General features: G+C 41.0%; 2 protein-coding genes across 7 annotated transcripts; one reads left to right on the forward strand and one right to left on the reverse strand.

Annotated features, from left to right (window-relative positions):
- The first annotated feature begins 7298 nt into the window (after window positions 1-7298).
- LOC124468735 lies at window positions 7299-11952 on the forward strand. Of its 6 annotated transcripts, none has more exons than XM_047021654.1 (14): window positions 7376-7412; window positions 7526-7629; window positions 7782-7857; window positions 7997-8256; window positions 8437-8514; window positions 8686-8756; window positions 9018-9130; window positions 9321-9524; window positions 10032-10283; window positions 10375-10503; window positions 10648-10788; window positions 10893-11013; window positions 11154-11280; window positions 11392-11952. In XM_047021654.1, exons 1-9 carry the CDS (start codon window positions 7394-7396, stop codon window positions 10097-10099), a joined length of 993 nt encoding a protein of 330 aa, XP_046877610.1. In that variant the 5' UTR covers window positions 7376-7393; the 3' UTR covers window positions 10100-10283; window positions 10375-10503; window positions 10648-10788; window positions 10893-11013; window positions 11154-11280; window positions 11392-11952. The 6 variants fall into 6 exon arrangements, with proteins under 6 accessions (XP_046877613.1, XP_046877614.1, XP_046877610.1 ...); XM_047021655.1 differs by having other exon boundaries at window positions 10957-11013; XM_047021657.1 differs by lacking the exons at window positions 7376-7412; window positions 10893-11013 and adding an exon at window positions 7299-7340.
- Window positions 11756-13202, reverse strand: LOC124468736. Its single transcript, XM_047021659.1, has 4 exons — window positions 12907-13202; window positions 12691-12801; window positions 12344-12611; window positions 11756-12213 (listed from the first exon to the last, which is right to left on the reverse strand). Exons 1-4 carry the CDS (start codon window positions 12993-12995, stop codon window positions 11998-12000), a joined length of 684 nt encoding a protein of 227 aa, XP_046877615.1. The 5' UTR covers window positions 12996-13202; the 3' UTR covers window positions 11756-11997.
- Window positions 13203-22744: the final 9542 nt, after the last annotated feature.

The raw sequence follows: 22744 nt of genomic DNA on the forward strand, positions 1-22744 counted from the left end.
ATACCCTCTAATGCTATTTTACTTGCCCTGAACTTTGATCTAATCAAATAATCAAATATCACAAAATCCCTCTTGCATGAAACATTTGTTTTGGGCACTGATCTGAGGACATGATACTGATCTTCAGACACATCATCATACCGTCCTTGTTCCAAGTGGTCCGCTACCAACCTACAGCAAACTTTCACTAAACTAGCAAATACAAGTTCTAGAACTTGTTGAGTCATAGCATCAAACTCCTCTGACGTTGACTCCAACAACTTATCTAAGATGGGTCCTCTGTGGATGTCTACATCCTCAAACAGAGTGACCCTTCATAAACTGCCTGCTGTCTGCCTGCCACTCGCTAAGCTTATAACAAGCGTTCTACACCTATCATTCATTGCTAATACATGTTCAGTAGGCAGGGCTGCCCATATATGGGAAAACTTTCTGGGGCCCTGCCGTGGTGGGGCCACGCCGCGATGCCAGCAATAATCATGTTCGTCCCAAAATATTTTAAGAAATTATAACCAATTTTATTTTGAACTGAAATACTCACGATTAGGGTCTACTTAAAAAAAGCAAACATAAACATTGTATTGTTGACTTAACCGGTGAAGTCAACGAGTGGTGCGAACGCAGGGTTGGACCAAGTGTTGATTATTAAACAGAGTCAGGGTACAGGACAGACTACACAACATAACGCTAGACCAAGTTAGCCGCTAGATAATGGTTGTTGTTGCTTGCTCTCCAGTCAACTTCGAAAGATGCTCCCAGCCAGGCTGCAGAGACCATCGATATATCTATGGCAGAGACGAGCAGCAGTAGTCACGTTGCTAGCCAAGAGGAAGCTAGTTTGAGCAAAGCTGACACTGAGAAAGCGCATGTTCTGCATTGCTCATTGCTCTGAGGATATTCTGCACTTTACCGTAACCAATTCACTGTGGCAGGAGGAGAAAGGTCCTTAAGTAAACTCAAAGTCTTGCGCTCCACAATGAGCCAGGAGAGGCTCAATCACAATACTTGCCATTGAGTGTGAAATGGCTAAACAAATTGACTTTAAACACATTATAAAAGACTTTGCATCCAGAAAGAAAAGGAAGATAGCTGTATAATAGGCAAAGATGAAGGCAGGTAAATTGCATTTTATACTAGAAAATGTGGTGTGAGTGTAGCAGATCTCAGTATGTCAAATTCTTATTTTTATGTGTGTGTGTCTGGCCCGGCACCACACAAGTTGTTAAGGCCTCTCAATTATATTTATTAAACTTTATGTTTTATGTATAAAGATGTATTTGTTTTTCTATAATGTAGCACCCATCGCTGAGTAAGTATCTCTCTGTTTACATATGTTTAATGTAGAGAGAGAGAGCACACACGTACATGCGTTAATATAAGTAGCCTAAAGACCTATTAGGGGGGGCTCATTCACTGGACCTTTTCAGGGGTCCAGACATTTCTATGGTCGGCCCTGCCAGTAGGCCTACAGTATTTGGTCATTTAAATTGGTCATTTTGTCCGGTAAAGTTACATCTTTTCAATGCTTGTGGAGTTTAAAGTCATTTTTAATTATATTAAACGTTACAAGGTGCGCTGGCATTTGAAATACTAATGTGTGACAAAGCGTGATAATGTCGATCATGATCCCATTTGTTAATGTTTCTAATGGTAATTTACCACAAACACTAAGACTATTTGGATCTAAAATGATACCTAAACTTTTGCAAGTGGCCATGTGTTGCTCCCCCTCACCTGTGAATGCAATTTCAGTAGTTCTTGTCTTTTTATCTGCCATAGAATTTCCTGTCTTGCTAAATTGATTGCTGGAAAAAAAGAATATTTGCGCTTTTTTTAAAAATAGATTTGCATTTCCTGACAGACAAAAGGGTAATGATTGGTTCCGATTGGTGCTACGTGACAACAACATTTGCATATCACGACCATGAATCATTTCGATAGAAACTTCTTTTTTTTTAAATCACCAAGAGAGTGGTTTTTATATCATCAATGTTTGTTTTTTGTTCTGCACACTGAAAAGATGCATGTAAAGTGTCAAAAATATTTATCTTTCAAACCAGTAACCATGACCGATACTTACATCCACATACGGGTATATATAATAAGGCTAGTAATACACTAATACTGTCAATCAATTGATGTGAGCATTGGAAGCAGCCTAGCATGAGTCAAGCGCGGGAGTTCTAGAGGCTCAAAACGTCTGACGTCACAGGTTTCTGAAAGACTCATTCAGGGAGCCAAAACACAAAATGTATGTCTTTCGATTTTCTTTAAAATTTGACTGATGACGTCTTTCTACGTAACCTTGCTTTCCAGGAAGTATCAGGGTGGTGCCGACATGTGGGAAAAAGTTACAAGGGAAAAACCAACCTTTTTCTCGATAGAACGTTCAGATTTCAATGCATTCCTATGGGATTTTCAGCAACATGTCTTCAACTTGATTTTTCTCAAAATGTATATGTTTTAAAATTGACTAAATATACCTTATTTTGAAGAAAACAACCTACTCTTTCATTTAAGATATGTCTCCCGGTGGTGCCGACCTTCTATGAAAGGTAGCCAAAGCAGCAAAAAGTATAAACATTATTTTCACACACTTCCTCAATATGTATTGCAACCAACATTTGATAGCATTAAGGGGTAAGTGTCTACATGTTAACTGGCATGTTTGTTTTTAATATCTCGATAGTAGTCGCTAGTTATAGAGCTAAGAAAAGGACGTGGACCTTAAAATTCCGGTGCCAGAATTCTCAGTGGCGTTCTTAGCTACATTCAGGCTAACTTAGCATTCGATTTAATGCGTTTGCTACCGGCGTTCCACAGTATTTGACAGTTGGTTAGCCTAGGCCAAAAATGACGCGTTCTATTGTCCTCCCTACTGTAGGCATGTTAACAAGTTTAGCTTGCTAGTTAATGCAAGAGCATAGAATGTGTAATAATTTAGCCTAGTTTATTGGCAATGGGGCTAACGTTGATTCATGTTCCTGACTGTGTTTCATTCAAATAAATAACCTGTGTAATGAAAATCGACAATTCACGATGCATGTTTGTCCAGATCTTTGTCATGTTATTTTACAGCAAGATATCTAGAGCTAGCCTAGCTAGCTAACTGAAGCCGAGTAGAATCACGATTGCAACAACGTTTGGTTGCTAAGCTGTAGCCTAATGTTCTACCCACCTAAGTCAATCCAGTTTGCTTCAACAACAGAAGTGGAAACAAGTAATGTTATCATTTCAAATGTTATATAGTAAATCTGTTGAAAACAGTGTTGTGTAGACACAATAGATTTATTTGCGCGTTTTTATTTCAAGTCTCCAACTTCAGTGTTTCAGCGAGTGCTGCTGTTGGCCGTGTTTTTGCTCCCAGCTTCACTCGTTGAAAACCAACCAATCAGCGCGCAGCTTATCTAAATATTAATGAGCATACCATAAAAGGAGAAAAGCTAGTGTTTTTTCCCGGGAACATTTCAGACGATCTGTAAGAGGGCATAGAACAGCACCCTGGCCATTTTCAACCCAACCAATGTTACATACCCTATTCGGAGACCTCAAGGAACAGTGTGAAATACCCAAAAAACACAGTCAATTGCCCCTTTCAGGTAAACATTTGGGTTGTATTTTCCGGAAAATATAGTTAAGAATATGACTCCAACGTAATGTTCATATTAGGCTAGGCTACATAAAGCTAAAAAAACTATTTTGCACTGAAATTAATGTAAAAATTTCTGCTCGCGCGCCATGCGCGCTCGCATTAATGTGAAGTTCCGATTTCACCTCACATCAAAACCTTGACTAGGTTGGCTATTAGGTTTGGGTAGCGGGTTAAGCACCAAATGTAATTCTGTTTTTTGATATTTTAGGGCCCTTGCAGTCTTAAAGAAATCGCCACTGCACACAACACTTTTTCTGCTTACGAGTTCCATTTTCACTTTCTCTCAGCATACTACCTTGAACGGACCACCTAGCTACGTAAACACATTCCCGTATTCAACGGCGGCGTCATTATTTCGATCAGCGTAACCGGCGTAGTGCGAGCGTAGGGTTCGGTGGGAAAAAATTTAAGGTTCGGCCGAAACCGAATCCCGTCCAAAAGCCCAATATTCGACCGAATCCGAATCCTGGATTCGGTGCACCCTAGTCAATAGAGTCAACTAGTGATGTGTCGTTCGTGAACGATTCGTTCAATTTGAACGAATCCTTAAAAGGACTCGGGAGTAACGAGTAATGAACGATTCGTTAATTTCCCGACTCTGTCTTTCTACGAGTCTTTGAATAATTTTTCACGTGACCTGCATAGGCTCTATAGCTAGAGGAAACTAACGATTCGTTCATTTCCCGACTCGGTCTTTCTATGGGTCTTTGGATCCTTTTTTCACGTGACCTGCATTGTATTTTTTTGTAGAGGAAACAGTTTCCTTATTCCCTCTCGCGTGGCCGCCGTTTTAGTAACACGTGAATGATATTCGCTCAAGTCATCATACTGACTGGTTTTGTTATTTTCACTTTACATTTACACTTACAGTTTAGTGCAGTGTAATTGTTTGACGTGATAATTAAATACTAGTGTGATAATACATTATGGAGAGATATGTCTCAAAAGTATTCGTAAATGCAAGTACCATGATCCACAAATGTTTCACGATTTACAAATGTGTTTTGCGATCCACAAAAACAAAATTCTAACTCGTGATTTGTAAGTTGGCATTTACATAAATGTGCTATGATTTGTACACATAGATGTCCATTCGTAAATATATCGTTTGTAATTTCTTAAAATACTTAACATTTCGTGCGTACATTTCTCATGGTCTGTCATTTGTAAATCTACAATTCGCGTGTGAAGTGTTGAATTTGCATTTGTGGATCGCCCAATACACGCGTGCAAATCCTTCTTCCTATGACGTAATTTTGAGACAATCTTTTCGGTCTTTTGCGATCCACACACAAATGGCTTTCTGATTCACAAATGCAAGCCTCCCCCCCCCCCCCCCCCCCCCTTCGACAGTGCCATCCTATCCGGTAGGTGGCAGTGTTGTCCTCTGCCTTGATGGTTGTACGCCAGCGCGTTCAAGGATTTTGCCGCCTTTAGGGCGCTTTCAGATTCTTAAAGCTATGGCTGGACAAGGATCGACTCCTGATGGTGTGCCTTCGACAGTAAGTAAAAATCGCTTGAAAATGCCTTACTCGCTTAACAGCGAGATAGTAAGCCAGCTAGCTAGCTAATGAAATGTGTAACTTTGCTAAGAGAAGTGATTGTAATTGCTGGATTTGTGATAGTGATTGTAATTACAGTACCTTACGACTTTGGTTCTTGTTAATTAGCTAGCTACTGTTAGCTGTACCAACATAAACAATGGAGCTAGTTAACTAACTAGCTTTCGACAGTGAAATGATAGGCGGCAGTGTTCGATATAAGATAATGATTCCATATCTCTTCGTAACAACATTTTGAATGGGAATTTGTACCATATTTTAAATAACAGGACATGGTGGAGAACATGGCTCAGGCGTTGTTGACTGCTCTGACTAGGGCAGCCAATACCTCTCATAGCCTTCCTCCAGCTCTACACCCCGGCATCCTCCCCAACTCCCCAACTCCAACTAACGGTACCTGTCAGACGCCCACCATGACTTCAAGTGTTAACCAGTCATTAAAGAGGGAAGACTGAAGATGGCAAACTTTAAGACAATATGGCCATCCAGTGGGAAACAACTACATTTCTGTTATAAATAAAAATGAGAGTTCCATTATTCTTGTAAATGCTATCTTGTTTGTCTCCTTTTGTAGGCAGTTTCCGAATATGTTTTTATCAAAAACAGACAAAAGAGGGAAAGGACGGTTTTCAAGCTCTCCCCGGTCTGTTCCTGTTAAAGGGGCAATTGACTGGGTTTTTTGGGTATTTCACACTGTTCCTTAAGGTCTCCGAATAGGGTATGTAACATTGGTTGGGTTGAAAATGGCCCGGGTGTTGTTCTATGCCCTCTGACAGATCCTCTGAAATGTTCCCGGGAAAAAACACTAGCTTTTCTCCTTTTATGGTATGCTCATTAATATTTAGATAAGCTGCGCGCTGATTGGTTGGTTATCAACGAGTGAAGCTGGGAGCAAAAACGCAACACGGCCAACAGCAGCACTCGCTGAAACACCGAAGTTGGAGACTTGAAATAAAAACGCGCAAATAAATCTATTGTGTCTACACAACACTGTTTTCAACAGATTGACTATATATCATTTGAAATGATAACATTACTTGTTTCCACTTCTGTTGTTGAAGCAAACTGGATTGACTTAGGTGGGTAGAACGTTAGGCTACAGTTTAGCAACCAAACCATATCGTGATTCTACTCGGCTTCAGTTAGCTAGCTAGGCTAGCTCTAGATATCTTGCTGTAAAATAACATGACAAAGATCTGGACAAACATGCATCGTGAATTGTAGATTTTCATTACACAGGTTATTTATTTGAATGAATCACAGTCAGGAACATGAATCAACGTTAGCCCCATTGCCAATAAACTAGGCTAAATGATCACACATTCTACCTATGCTCTTGCATTAACTAGGAAGCTAAACTTGTTTACATGCCTACAGTCTAGGTGTTACTAGTAACAGTTACTAGCAATGCTAACGTATCCTGTATCTATAACCTGCCTTTCTCCAGTTCTTTCAAATAGATTATCTGGACAGGCGTTAGCAATAAACCAGACTGCAGTTCGTTTTCTGGCTATTTTTCGGAAGCTTCCCTTCTAATACCGACTACAGCTAGTCTAGCTAGAGTCATTTGATGTGTGTAGAAACGTATTTAGCATTCTACCTGGTATGCTATATACAGGAAACGTTAGCATTGCTAATAACTGTTAGCACAACATCATACTGTCCTTATAGCTTGCGGTTGCAATGAGCATACGGTTGGAACAGCACCTCTTTCCAGGTTCAGCTTCCTAGCATATCCTGCTTGAAATTGTCCAAGGTTGTCAAAACTGTCTTGGGTGAAATGTTCAGAGCAAATGAATGATTGAGTGTCGAACTTCGCCGGGATCTTCTCATAGACAACAGCAGCCATGCCTGTTGAATGTTTGGCTCCTTGGGAAGACTGAGTGTTAGCCTTCCCTGTACAGCCTGGAATACAGCATTTACGACCGTGGTCCATTTTCAATATCCTTGTTATAATTCAAAACGTTCTTCTTTGTAATTCCTTATAAGTAGCCTACACAGAGCAGCGCGCAGCTAAACTAGTATCGGAGATAGACGCTGCCTCGGACTGGTCTGTATGTAAATTCTGGGGCGTGACAAAGATACAGACCAGAGCCAATAAGAGGGCGATCACCGGTCCTACGTAGGCAAGTACAGCCAATTTTTTTCTTTTTGAGATTTGAATAGGAAAGAGGTGTCAATGGACTTTGATATTCACGGTATGTTCAGTTTACCCTCCGAACTGTCGTTTTACAACAATGACAAGGTAAAATCGGTTTTGCAGTCAATTGCCCCTTTAAAAACCTTGACCTCCAAATAAATGTAATGTCAGGACCCACCAATCGGACCCCCACAGGTTCTAAGGAGCTCGAGCTAGCCCAGACAGGGCTAGGAAAACGAATGGTGTCAGTGCCAGAGGACAGCAGCCATAAAGAGGTCTTAATTTGATTTTATATGTTGCTATGAAATAATAATGACATTTACGTAGGCCTCATTTGATATATTATTGATTTCACTGCCCCTTTGTCCATTGCAGAGGATGCCACTTAGAACTCAACATCTTTATTGTGATTTTGATGTCTTTTTAGATAGTGTCACTGATAGAAGAGGAGTTTTTGAAACTCCGCCCCCTTGAAGGAAGGTGGATGTTTTTCAAGGCAACAGGTATTGTTCACAGAAACAAGATCTTTTTTGCACTGATGGTTAGCCCTTATGCTTACTGCTGGTGTGGTTGTTAGAGAGCAGTGTGACATTTTTTTCCACTATTGTTGTCATACTGACATAACTTTATGTTATGATTTAGGAGGCAGTGGCCAAAGGAAGCTCTCTATCGTCCCCATGGACACAGAAGGCTACTCTGTCCGGCAGCTTCGCACTGCATCAAACAATGGGAAAAATGTCCTCTTTTTGGTTCCTCTGCAAGAGGAGTTGGACACAGAGCCACTTCCCTACAATGCAGCAGAATTTGCAAGGATGCCACAGGTGCCTTGCCTGACTTGCAATACAACCATGCCCCTGCAAATGTTGGCACTTCATGCCGAGAATTGCCAACCAACAACAGAGGTGAGTTGTGTGATCTGTGATTGGATGTCATGTTGTTAAGATGTTTCAATGTCAATTGCAATCACAATGTCAATTGGGCACAATCCAACAGTGTTAATTGATCTTTACACTGTATTACGTATTATGTGCACTATTTAAACAATTACATTGTGTAACATGGCTCAACAACATTGCTAACAGGAGCAGAGTGGTGTGGTGGTCATAGAGGAGGAGAATGAGGAGGAGAATGATGCCATTGGCACTTCAGAGGAGCAAGGGGTAACTGTTGCCAAATTTGACCTACTTGAAACAAACTATGGAAAATGGCGATTAATGTACTTTGTTATAAATCTTTATCAATTTTTTTTATAATTGTTGTCATCAGTGTTTTCTGTTGTAAGTGATGTTGAACCTATGGTTTCATATTTGTCAATATTGTCATCTGTACAGGTGTGCCCTATATGCCAAGAAGTATTTCCTACTTCAGTGCTCCCTCTTCATGCCAGTGTTTGTGCAGAAAGGTAAAACAACTTGTTAATTTTAATGCAGTATCACATGTGAAAGCATTTATTTTCCAGCTATAGCATAGGAAGTGTACAAACAGAAATGGCACAGAAAACAATTGTGCTTGGTGAATAAAATGTGTTTTAAAGGTTTAAGGTTGTGAAAGGATTGTATGGTAAGCAATGTATGGTAACAAAAGAGGATCCAAGCTATTCTACACAATTACTGTGGTATTGACATGTGCCATAATGTTTTGTGTTATGTCCCTTTGTTGTAAGATCCTTCTGCAACAACACAATTGTGGAGCCTGATATGGAGGTTCCAGGCCCTTCATCTGCAGATTCCTCTGTGGCTCGATCAGCCCTTCGTTTAACAACTTCTTTAGCAACAGGTAACAAAGCAAGACTATTGTGATATAGGGAGACACTAAAGCTTTCTTGGACCTGATCAACTGCTCATACAATCATCATGTCAGCTAAATCCTTACATTAATCCAACATTTGTATATCCTGTTTGGAAATGAAACTGTTCATGATCAGTGAAGTATAATTACACGCATTCCATCCTTGTCTCACAAAAAGCATGGAAAACAGCAGATACCCCCCTAGAAGCCATGCGGCTGTTTCTACAAGAACTGAGGCAAGGAGGAGAACACCAGCCATCTCTAATGCTGTCACTGGATGCCAGGGATGATGATGAGGAGCGGAACAGTGCCCTTGTTTCTTTTTACAAAGAAATGCGTCAAAAGAGCCAATGGACAGCACCTTTCAAGTGCCGCATTCTAGGTATTGTTTGAAAGATGTAACACATTAATTAAACATTCTATATGTTAAAGTGCAATCAGCATTAATACGTTTTTTTTTTTATGGACTCCGATGCCCTTGGAAATCATGCCTATGTTGTATCAAATTTCTGTAATGACTCCATGATAGTTGTACAGTAAATCCAGCAACTTCAAATCACATATGAATTGGGACATTTCCCAAACTGTATGTGATGAGTTAGTACCATGGTCTTTAACTATATCTATTTCAGAATGACACATCTGTGTTTACATTTACTTTTGTTTTAACCAGTATGTGGATGATTTTGAAGAGCAGAGTGACAAAATATGAACATTTTGTTAAGAGAAGGAAGTAAAATACTTGTCTCACATAAGTGTTTTTACCAGTGTAAACACATTTCCTGACACTAAATTTCTCAAATGTGTTATCTTCAAACTGTCCTTATAGTACCTGTCATGTTCTTCAATTAACTTTGATTTGCTTGTGTATTTATCTGTAATGGTTCAGGAAATGCTGCAGTGACTACAAGGACAAACAGACCACCTTGTGCCTGCCTTGTCCGCAGCCCTCATTGACAGTGACCTGTTCCTTATGGCTGGTAGGATGATTGGCCACTCCGAAATTCATGGCGGTCCTACTCTGTCAGGGCTTAGTCTGGCAGTGGTGGATTCCTTGAGATATGGCTCAAAGGAAACGGCCACATCATCGCTCTGCCTAGAGGACTGCTCAGATATAGACCACAGGGAAACCATCGGTCTGGTGAGTAAAGAATAACTTCTGTCACAAGATCAGCGTCATTCATGTTTCATGTCCACAAACTGATGTGTATATTAATGTTACTTTGTTGAAGTTGCTGAAGGAAGAATTGGGTGAAGAAGAGTCTTCACGAGTAACCAACCTTTGTCTGGAGTGGTATTTCCCGGTGCCAACCAAGGAGACAAACAGACTACTACTCTTCCAGCAGCTGCTTTCTCATGCTGTAATTTGTATTTCTCTGAAAAACCTTTTTTAAATATCTTAACCCATAAGCCATATTATAGTCACTCCTTGCGCTTTGCATCATTTATTAATCAAAATGAATGTAAAATTATCCAACTTGAATTTAAAAGTTAATATTTCACAGGTACTTGGCAGATCAAATGCTCAAATAAAGCAAATCAGAAAGGGGTTGAAGGACACTGGAATTTGGCCACTACTTGCCTGTCGACCAGATGTTGCTCCCCTATTGTTCCCCAGAGAGTCTGTTGTGAAACTCACCTCCCAAGTAAGTTGACAAGTAACTACACTGCTCAAAAAAATTAAGGGAACACGTAATCATCACAGTACAACACCAAGTCAATTAAACTTCAGAGACATCAATCTGTCCAGTTAGGAAGCATAAGCGATTGAATCAATGAAGCCTGACATTCTCCGGTGGGACCTGTGCTCACAGCCCAGCATCGTGCAGCTTGATTGGCATTCGCCAGACAACACCAGGATTGGCTGGCAGGTCCGCCATTGGCACCCTTTCTCTTCTATTTAGTCCATCGAGACCCGATGACTTCAGTGTTCCCTTAATTGTTATGTGCAATGTATATGATTACTTCTTTATAAATGTTACATGGAATAATGTTTTTCCCCACTTGTCAGATGGTCCTAGAGTCCATCACATGGCCCCCATCGAAACAAACAGATGACAGTGACGACAGTGACAGTGAAATCTCAGATGGCAAAGTCAGCCTCATCTCTGGATTTCTTCGAACCTTCGTTGAAGAGGGTACAAGTTCTAAAACATATATCTAAATATACAAATATCTAGCAGACAATCATCAAATCATGTTCATAAATATAAATACCATATGTAATAATCTTTGTTGTATTGCTTTAGCATCCCCAGACATTTTGCGGCAGCTTCTGAAGTTCTGGGTCGGTTGGGAGGTGCCATCCAATACCCTCAAGTTAGAAATTGTGAACTCATGTGGTCGTAACCACCTACCAACCTCGAGCACCTGCTATGAGCGTTTACGTATCTCTAATCACTACACCAGGTACTCCGCTCTAAAAGCGGATCTAATTATATGTCTACAGTCTGTTGAGAGTGGGTTCGGCCTGGTGTAATAAGGTGAACAACTTCAAAAAACATTTTATTTTGCTTGTGACACTTTGAAAAGAATGCAAAGAATGGCCTTCTCTGCTGCGCTTGCGTAACACAACATAGCTAGCACATACTGAGTAAGTGATGGTCAGTTGTTCTATTTTGGAGTATTTATTTTTTGACCAATCATCCTACGTTATACTTTTCAACACACCTCAATACAGAAAGAAATCAAGGTACTGTGGATTACATTTCTGACCAAAAAAAAAATCATTTGTGAGGATTTCTGAACTTGGGTTACGTGTTCTGTTTTTGTGTTGAAAACTTGAAAGAAAAATAAATATTTGATCAACCCAATTTTTTTTTGAGGATTTCTATTTTTCACATGAAAGTAGCATCTTAACGTTCCTGCAGCAAACCTTCAACATACTGCACGGTTGTCATATATATGTCAATACCATTGGATTCTGAAGGCTGCAGAGGATGAATGTGGTGCTGTAATGCAGCCAGTTGCTCAGGAGTGAGTGGGCTCCCCAGCTGAGGAACATTCACTCCAAGATGTGGGTCTGGGACCTCCCCACTTTCCTCCCAATCAATCTGAGGGATGTTCATCTCCTTAAGAGTTGGAAGAAAAAACATGTAGAAAGGGACATTTTTTTCTATAGTAAACCATTGTGTATTGCAGTATCTATTTGCATATAAAGACAAAGGAATATAAAAAAAAATAATTTATGTTCAATGATACCTCTGGATTTGGAATGGGATGTTGCATCTGACCAACCTCCCACAACTGGTTTGGTGTGAGGTTCTGCTCCGTTCTTAGAGGGTGATTGTCCCATCCTTCTCTAAACACATCTAGGTTTACTTCAAGACGTGGCAGAAAAACATAGTGAAGGCAAAAGAAATGCGTGGCATTGCTTAGATCGAGGAGGCCCTCTTCCTCCAGCATGTGGAAAATGTGGTAAAACACATTGGTGACCCCCATCCAAATGTCACGCCAAAGTCTCTCGATTCTGTTGAAAACAAAATATATATCTGCTAGCCACATTAAGTAGTCTGTCTTCTTACTAAAATATTTAAGACAAGGTATACCTTTGGTTATGGACACTTTTTCCAGCTATAAAGCTGCCACTGTCTGGTCCACGCACGGTAAACATCAAACGGGCAACACCAACATTCTCTCCCCCTTGATCTGCTCGCACTCTAAAGACATTGACCAAAACACAAATAATGGACCTTTGGAACAAGACAGGCTTTTTTTGGGTAACAAATCATTAACACAGCACCTGACCTGAGTTACAAATTTACCTGAGTGGATATCCAAAATCCTGAACAGCCTGGCTGAAGAAGGCTAAGGTGGTGTCAGACCGATTATTGTTTGCAGCCCTCAGGTACATAATCTGTAGACATACACAATTATTGTACGTACTATCATTGCGAATACAAAAAAATGTAGTTCAACCCAAATAATGGTGGAGTGTCACAACTCTCTTGCATACCCTTACATGGTGAAACTGATGAATAGAACATGTATGGTACAAGTATAACTGAAATCTTCAATGACACCAATTTTGACAAGATCTCTCAAATGTAAACAGACAAAATTGCAGAGGAAATGTTTTACTCAATCTTGGTTGATATTAATATCTTGTGGTAATAAAACTTTTATCTGAGCTGAAGCAGTGTATGTTGTTAGTCCAATGATTATCTTAACATTGAGCTGCTCATTATGTGAAATTGAAGGTTACTCTCACCTTACGTGAAAAGCCATCAATTCCGACAAAAAAAACTATGTTGTACCTGATGGACAGTGAAAAGAACAATCCTTAGAGAAAAGGTGACTACATCTCGGGTGCTATTTTCAGTTTTGTATGTTCGTTATCAAACATCTGTTAAACATGCATAAATTAGTCCACCTTATTAAGAACACAGGTTACCTGATGAGTTTGTGATTGGTGTCTATATGCACAAGGTACTTGGGGCATGGCACGGAGTATGTTCGCCTGATAACACATCCCAGTTGGGTCATTCTTGACAGTATCCCAACGCTGTCTACACGATGCATTGATGCTTTCACACGAAGCCACTGGAGTCGACGTCCTTGTGCCTTCAGAGTACCCTTCACTAATCTGTACCCTGCATGCGGCATCCTCTCTTTTATTTCAGAGACACGTTCATCTACTTCTGCATCGGTCATGGCACTGTACATTCCTCTGACAGAGAGGTTGTTGTCAGCCATTCTTCTGTACAGTGTAGCACGAGAAATCCCGACTAAACTTGCAATTGTCACCACTGGCAGTCCAAGTTCCAGTAGATGCCTTAGATATTCAACACATATTGTTATCTTTGGTCGTCCACATCCACTTTGCATGTCAAGTTGGACTGGTGTGGGAGGACGTTGCTGATGTTCTCTCTGATTTTGAAGTGCATTGCATAACTCCATTAACTTCTCTGTAACTTCCTGGGACACCGGAATATGGTGTGACATAACGTTGAGGAAAACCATTTCCTGTCTACATACAAATTCCAGATAGTCTGTATCAAGTGGTGTTTGCTCGAGTGCATGTGTCACTCTGCTGAGCAGTCTATCCAGAACGTGTTGTCTTAAAATTTCCTAAAAAGCGAATATAACAGGAAATGTCTGGTGAGAAGTCAGGCTTTTAAACCAAGGTCAATCTTTTCAGCCAAAATTAACATTCACTAAAGGGCAGCAGCATGCAAAGTGCAACAATAATTTAAATTCTATAGAAGAGAGTCCACGGCAGAAAAGTAATCAGTACATCCATCAGGATACATGAGCTACAGTTAAACTGGTGCTTATGACATTGTGACACTGGCTCTATAATACAAATTAAAAACGTTGTGGTCACAGCATTGTACTTTTAATATATAGATACACACATATATTATAACATTCTGGTTTTGAATTCCAATCAGGATATGCCTAGAAATGTTACTTTCCTGATTTTAGCAGTTAGCCAGGGGGTCCCATTATCGTCTACCCAACCACTTTCAATGGAGAAATGTCAGTTTGACGCTGCTGAAGGCAATGCTACACATACGGTTTGAGAGCGTATTTACATACTCAAATATCAAAGTAAGCTGTAATTTGGTGTGCAGCAATACAAGATGTGTACAGATCGATGTTACTTTCTTTCATTGCTGCTGCATATCTTCTTTAAGAAATGCTAAACGAAAATCCGTTGGCTGCAAAGTACACGGACCTGTTAGTCACAGGGACTAGTCTGCACATCGCTTTTACTGATATTGCATAGCACATACCCATCCCGTTTGTTGACTTCTGTCAGCTTCCATGACAGCAGCGTAGCAGCCCAGGTATAACTTGCTCACTGGCTTGCTCACTGGCTGATCGAACAACACTGCCGCCTATCATTTCACTGTCGAAAGCTAGTTAGTTAACTAGCTCCATTGTTTATGTTGGTACAGCTAACAGTAGCTAGCTAATTAACAAGAACCAAAGTCGTAAGGTAATGTAATTACAATCACTATCACAAATCCAGCAATTACAATCACTTCTCTTAGCAAAGTTACACATTTCATTAGCTAGCCAGCTGGCTTACTATCTCGCTGTTAAGCGAGTAAGGCATTTTCAAGCGATTTTTACTTACTGTCGAAGGCACACCATCAGGAGTCGATCCTTGTCCAGCCATAGCTTTAAGAATCTGAAAGCGCCCTAAAGGCGGCAAAATCCTTGAACGCGCTGGCGTACAACCATCAAGGCAGAGGACAACACTGCCACCTACCGGATAGGATGGCACTGTCGAAGGGGGGGGGGGGGGGGGGGGGGGGGGGGGGGGGGAGGCTTGCATTTGTGAATCAGAAAGCCATTTGTGTGTGGATCGCAAAAGACCGAAAAGATTGTCTCAAAATTACGTCATAGGAAGAAGGATTTGCACGCGTGTATTGGGCGATCCACAAATGCAGATTCAACACTTCACACGCGAATTGTAGATTTACAAATGACAGACCATGAGAAATGCACGCACGAAATGTTAAGTATTTTAAGAAATTACAAACGATATATTTACGAATGGACATCTATGTGTACAAATCATAGCACATTTATGTAAATGCCAACTTACAAATCACGAGTTAGAATTTTGTTTTTGTGGATCGCAAAACACATTTGTAAATTGTGAAACATTTGTGGATCATGGTACTTGCATTTACGAATACTTTTGAGACATATCTCTCTCCATAATACATGACCAAATGAACGAGATTCAAAGAACCGAATCAATAAAATGAACCGAACTTCCCATCACTAGAGTCAACATTTTGTGCCAACTTCTCTCTTTTCTTTCAACTTCTTCTCTACTTTGAAGAGCTCATTGATGAGTTTGCATTGAGAAAGAGCAGAAAACTGACCTTTTAATATCACTGATGTGATGATGGTGAGTCACATATTTAAACTGATCATATTTATAGAGTGGTTCTGTGGACTTTAAAGCACTGATGTGTCAGTGCACCTGGCGTGGGTTTGAGTGCGTGTCATGATGTGCGTAGGGGGAATATAGAGGCCTCATCCTGCCCTGCTTCCAGGTCTCTGCCACTCACGTCAGTAGACGAGTCTGACAGCACACTTAAAAATCTGAAAACAAACAAAAGACAAGTTAGGACAGCTACAATATTGGGGGTATTTAACCTATTCACTAACCTCAGTGTTTATTCGCAACGGACACACACCAGTCTCGTAAATTAGCAATCTAAAATTAGTTAGCTAGCAACTAGTGTAATGTTTCCTGCTGCGCTGCGCTCTCGGCAGTTGGTTATTATGAGGCTAGCTACCATAGCTTGGCTTGAAACATAGATAGCTAGCTAATGTGGCTTGGAAGGAGACCTTACTGTTCACAATGTGGTAATTAGTGTTGACTCAATCTCACTCATGACACACTTGTGTCTACCATCCTTTGTGAGCGAAGTTACAGTAACTTCAGTTAGCTAACGCTAGCTGAGTAACTTACCTTCGACATGCTAGCTACATCAGTGAGGTACTGTGCACCAACGTCTTCTCCGTTCTTCTTCAGAAGTGCGACCGTTTTCTCGTAAGTGGTAAAGGGGAACTCACTCTGTTCACCATGTAAGCGTTGTTGATCAACTTCACCATCCGCTCGATTTTGTTGTTGTTTGCCCGTTGTGTCCAGTTATGAAGTGGCCCAGCTGATGGGTTGTCCGCGACCCGCTTTACCAGCACGCACTGCAAATGTTGGCGGCTCTTGTCGAGTGCATGATCTAGAGCAGTGGTCACCAACCTTTTTAGGCCAAAGATCACCGACCTTTGCCTTGGTGACCCGAAGATCTACCTATTGAGGCGTTGAGAGACAGAACAGACTCCAGACTGAACTTACAACTTAACTTTATATTTGGCCTTATTGTAATTGAATGAAATCAAACACTTTGTGAACAATATGAACAAGAAAAAACACTTTTGCAATGAGCAGGCTGGATATGAACGGTTTTATTTATAAACTGAAGTTACAACACAACACTGACAAATTTCTCATGTGACAAGTCAGTGTGATGGCTGTGACTGAACACTGTGAGTGCCTTGTAGTTTGGCTCATAAGCAGAGACAGCCAGTCTGAGGCAGTCTGTGAGGTGTCTGTCAGTAAGCCGGCTCCTGTACTTGGATTTGGTGATTTTCATCTGTGAAAATGCCATTTCACAGAGGTAGGTCGATCCAAAGTAGGCACTCACTTTTAGTGCACATGCACTGAGGAGAGGAAACTTCTCTCGGCTGACAAGTCCCCAAAAGTCACTGTCCCTTGACCTGGCTTTCAGCTCAATGTCATTTTGCAAATCAAGCATCTCCATGTCCACTCCACTTGGCAAAGCAAATGCTTTCTCGAATTGGTCTGCAACCTCCTCTGTATTAATAGGCAGGAATGGGTTTGAAAGAAATGCAGCAATATCCTTCATGATTTCTAACTCACCAAAACGTCGACTGAACTCCGCTGCCAGTTTGTCCAGGTGCACACAGTACTGCTCAGGGTGAAAGTCAGAAGAGTCTTTGATGGACTGTGACATTTTTTCCAGGTTTGTAAAGTGTGTCAGCGTCCCTTTCCTCAGATTCGTGGTCCAGACACAGAGTTTGGCCTTGAACGCATTCACTGCGCTGATCATGTGGAGGAGGTGCCGGTCTATTCCCTGGAGTTTGTGGTTGAGCGAGTTCAGTTTTCCGGTTAGGTCCGTCAGAAACCCCAGGTCCAGTAGCCACGCATCCGTTGAAAGTTCCTCGTGCTCCTCGTTCCTTTTCGACAGAAACGTCTTAATCTCAGGCAGCAAGTCAACAAATCGCTGCAGCACTTTTCCGCGACTCAACCACCTGACATCAGCATGCAGAAGCAGGTCTCCATACGCCGAATCGAGCTCATCCAATAACGCCTTGAATAAGCGATGCTGAAGCGCTTTTGCTCGAATCGAGTTTACCACTTTGACCACCAGTGACATGACATGAGAAAAGTCCACAACTTTCCCAGCCAAGGCTTGCTGATGAATCACACAGTGATACTTCATGAAGTCGGGGAAATCCGGATCATTACGGCACAGTGCTATAAAACCAGCGTGCACACCGCACATTGCCGGTGCCCCATCGGTAGTGATTGCCACCAGTTTCTGAATGGGGATGTTCTTTTCACGGACATAGCTTTTAAAAACGTTGTAAATATCCTCACCTCTCGTTCTCTCTTTTAATTGGAGAAGAGTGAGGAAGTCCTCCTTTGTTGTAAAGTCCTGGAAAGCCATTCTGACAAATACAACAAGCTGAGCCGTGTCCATTACATCCAGCGATTCATCAAACTGCAGTGAAAAATATTCACAGAGTGACAAGTCCTCCAACACCTGTTGACCAACGTTATCCGACAGTAACTCGATCCTTCGTGTCACTGTTGTAGGACCAAGAGGCACAGCACGGAATGCAGCTTTTATGTCCTCTTTGTTTTTGAAGGTGCTGCAAACAGTCTCTGCGGTGACGGTCAATAGTTCCTTAAACAAATCCCCATCTGTAAAAGGTCTCTTGTGTTTAGCCAAAATGTGGCTAATACGAAATGACGCCTCAGTTGCAGCCTTACTTTGAGACGTAGGTTGTGAGAAAAGCGACTGTTGAGCCTTCAACTCCACTTTCAGCTCCTGAACTTTTTTGGCGCGGATTGCGCTCTTTGGTGGATAGCAGTCTTTGAATTTCGGATGGTTAGTGTTGTGGTGCCGCTCCAAATTCCCTCGCTTAGACAGTGCCTGTGGCTGGTGGCACAACATACACACACTCTTGTCTTTTACCAAGGTAAAGATGAATTCCTCCTCCCATTCATGATGGAAACTGTAGTTTTTCGCCCTCTTTCGTGGTGCCTCTGCCATGCTTGCTAACACTATGTGGACAACACGGCCGGGTAAATAAACAAACCAACGGCAACCACGCCCACAGGTATCCTGGGATAGCAGGTCTCTCAAAGGTCGTCTTCGGGAAAAAACGCCCATTTATTCTGTCGGTGAATTGCTTTGCAACACGCACAGGCCAATATGCAAATCCAGGTACAAGAGAACACGCGTTCAGTTTAAGAATCCTCCGCGTTCATGAATTAGTCGGAGATCAGTATTTCTGAAATTATTTTGGAGATCGACAGGGAAAGTCTCCGAGATCGACACGTCGATCGCGATCGACAGGTTGGCGACCTCTGCTAGAGCCTGTTTTCTGAAGTTCTCTGTCCCTTGAAAAAATGACCCCCCTCGGTCAGCCTTGGCAGGGAATTGCCGGCAAACTATGCCATCTCCATCATCGCCTTGCTCCACCCAGGTGTACTGTGTTTTCCACGACAATAGGAAACCCCTCTTCCTTACACTAGCTTCATACTCTTTAGACATTTTATTTTTTTACCAATGGCTGAAGTGAACATTTGAAATGTGATCTGATTTATTTCACGCGCTTCGTGTTGTCTGACATGCTGAGCCCGCAGCGACAGGCCCGGACGGGCCAACGACTGGCCAATCAACTTGCCCGACATACTTTTTTACTGGCCCCGGGCCATCGGGCCATCGCTTATGTCGAACCCTCATGTATTGTACCATGGGAAATAAAGTATATAGTAAATACTATACTGAGTCTTCCTGCCTGAACCAAAGTTGAACATATAGATTTTTCATTGATAAGAATAGAGCTGAATGTATAGTTAGTGGAAGCTACTGCTGTGAGTTTGCCAACTTTGCTCACGTATTGTTTGGCAAGAATTTAACTGCGATAGAGTAAATCTGTCCAGGCAGTGTTAATGGACAAATATGCCTAAGTAATGTTGCAAGTTTATTTATCAATAGATTTATTTAGTTTTGGACCTTGATTGGACCACTCAGGGTGATCCTCATATCCCTTAGCCATCGCACTATGGCTTTTGCTGTGTGCTTTGGGTCGGGGGGAAGGAGATACCCTCCAGAATGCCAATGCCAGCTTATCTGAAGAGGGCTGCAACACTTTGCTACATTCAATTTCCCTTGTCAGCCCTGGTCACTGCTGAAGAAAACATTTCCGTATCTCCATGCCCAACATAATGTTGTCACCAGTAAGTTGTTTTTTGGGGCATTTAGCAGTAGGAATAATTTGTTTTGTTGATGTGTACTGTGTTATAGTTACACAAAATATTTTACCGGTGGGCCGAAAAGTGGCCAAAGATATGTTATAAACCTAAAACAATTAGGATTTTATGAAGTTGCCTAAAACATTTTCCTTTTTTTGTGGTCTGACTGAGCAATTGCTTTTCTATGGGACACTCACAAATGTTACAAATGACCCTCACCATAGCAAGGAAAGGGATCCCAGAGGTGTGCTGCACCCTTGTGATAGAACGTTTTGCATTCAGCACAGTTAAGATTTGAAAGCATTATGTTGATATTGTAGATGGGAATGGCCTCTGGATCTATGAGTCCTGCCTTCTCATCTACCACTTCTCTCTCTCTGTTTCTTTTCTCACCCTATTTGTCCATCTCAGTGTCGCTGTGAAGCTATAACAGACATACAGATATGGAGGTAGAGATTTTTTAGCACGGCGGTCTCCGGTCAATCAGCCTCACCACACAGAGGCAGAGAGTAGGTTAACCTCTGCCACCTCATTTGTGACTCCACGGAATGAATGCCTCCGCTCCTTTTGTCTTCGATGCCGTACACCAATAGGCCAACATGTCGATTCAGAGAGGTTGGAACTGCTGTGTACTCTGTCAGACCCTCAGGAAGAGGCTTAGAGGACAACTGTCAGCGACAGAACTGATGGAAAGACAAGTCAGTCAGGTGACAATACTACTGTCTGTCAGACACTATTACTTCTGGGACTCACATTTATTTGTATATGTATTTTACAAGCAATGTCACAGAGGGCAACACAAATGCCCAAAGAACTGCACCTAAACCGACTGACTGCTCAGTCAGCCTTGTCCTGCTAGAAATAGTCTTTCAGACACTATTACTGGTGGTGTACTGTAAGTCAGACAAGACTAGTAGGACTACAATCAGTCAAACGAGACTCTTGGTCGGACTATTGTCGGTGGAAAAAGACTACTGACAGAACTACTTGTCAATCTGTCACTAACTGGAAGAACTACAACTAGGAAGGACCACTTTTAATTAGAAAAGACTATTGGTAGTGCTACTGTCAGTGGGGTGTTCAAGTTCATGTCTTTTATTTGTCAGGTACACAGAAAAACATAAGGTCAGACTGGGCACTGACATTCTTAAGACAAGACAACGCAAGCACCTTGCATAACATAACATATAAGTACACAGAACATAACTTACATCTATGCTGAGCTTAAGTAAGTGAAACTTCCTAAATATGCAGATAGCAATAAATAATCGACTATACTAACCCTAATGCTAAACCTTCCTAAATATACAGATAACATTAATAATACACTATACTAACCCTGAATGCACAAAATACCTATTACATACCTATAACCTATTCTAACCTAGGTGGAATACAGTACAATACTGCAAAATTGCAGATCAGTGACTATGTCAATGCCCACCCAGGTAAAAAAAATATGCTAAGTATACTAAATCTTAGCATACTTGAGTATACTTGAAGAGTGATTAATCACCAGTATACTTCAAGTTATTGAATGATTAGTTAATTTGAAGTGTGCTATTTTGAAACAACTTATTTCGTACTTAATATATTTAAGTTGTAATTAAATTGTACTAAAGCACAATTTAAAGTATATTAAGTGCACTTTTACGTGCTAAAGTGGAACAACTTCAAGTATACTTAGTACACTTTAAGTATACGGCTATGTCCATATACTTAAAGTGTACTAAGTATACTTGAAGTTGTTCCACTTTAGCACATAAAAGTACACTTAATACACTTTAAATTGTGCTTTAGTACAATTTAATTACAACTTTAATACATTTAATACAAAATAAGTTGTATAGTTAATAGCACACTTCAAATTAATTAATTATTCAATAACTTGCAGTATACTGGTGATTAATCTCTAATTAATTCTCTCTCCCAACGTTGAGCGAAAGCAATTCACATGATGAATTAATCGCAGACATAATGATTGTAACGGATACCTATCTAACTAGACAACATTTACAATCAGGGTGAACACTCAAATTATCCAAACTATAGACCATAGCATTACACATATCAAAACAAAACGAACACAACAATAGAACTCCAAACATTGCTTATTTAACCAACCTAATGCCCTTAACTTAGTAACTTTTCATCTTGCCGCGGGGCATTCTGGGTACCAAGAGAAACGCACGAGTGTCGGCGATCTTACAGCATTGTGTAACATACTTCGGTTGTGGATACTAGTATCTCCAGAAATAAAGCCAAGTCACTCATTTAGTGGAAGAATCCATAGTTATGTCTACGAAATTGTTTTTGTTAAAGTTTAGTTAGCTACCTTGCAAATCATGAGGATAGCCTATTGTAGCAGACCTTTCTATGTGACAAAGGACAAGGGTGTTTTGTCCCTCGGAAGTTGCTTTAGGCTTGATGCTGAAACCATTAGTTCACGTGAAATCAGTGAGGGCTGTTCGAATGGTTATGTCAAGAAGAGCAGTGGTAAAATACAAGTTTTGAAAAGATACCGCGTCCGTGTCTCATGGTCCACACGATCATATACAATTATA

The sequence above is a fragment of the Hypomesus transpacificus genome, chromosome 6, assembly GCF_021917145.1.
Source record: "Hypomesus transpacificus isolate Combined female chromosome 6, fHypTra1, whole genome shotgun sequence".
In the NCBI taxonomy this organism is placed as follows: domain Eukaryota; kingdom Metazoa; phylum Chordata; class Actinopteri; order Osmeriformes; family Osmeridae; genus Hypomesus; species Hypomesus transpacificus.

Excerpts from the sequence above, each read along its gene's own strand:
- LOC124468735 (XM_047021654.1), top strand. Across the intron at positions 7,630-7,781 it reads AGGACAGCAGCCATAAAGAG|ATAGTGTCACTGATAGAAGA; the intron begins GTCTTAATTTGA and ends ATGTCTTTTTAG. Across the intron at positions 9,131-9,320 it reads AACAACTTCTTTAGCAACAG|CATGGAAAACAGCAGATACC; the intron begins GTAACAAAGCAA and ends TCTCACAAAAAG.
- LOC124468736 (XM_047021659.1), bottom strand. The coding sequence starts at position 12,995 with ATGTACCTGAGGGCTGCAAACAATAATCGGTCTGACACCACCTTAGCC. Across the intron at positions 12,612-12,690 it reads AAAAGTGTCCATAACCAAAG|AATCGAGAGACTTTGGCGTG; the intron begins GTATACCTTGTC and ends TGTTTTCAACAG. Across the intron at positions 12,214-12,343 it reads ATCCCATTCCAAATCCAGAG|GAGATGAACATCCCTCAGAT; the intron begins GTATCATTGAAC and ends CCAACTCTTAAG.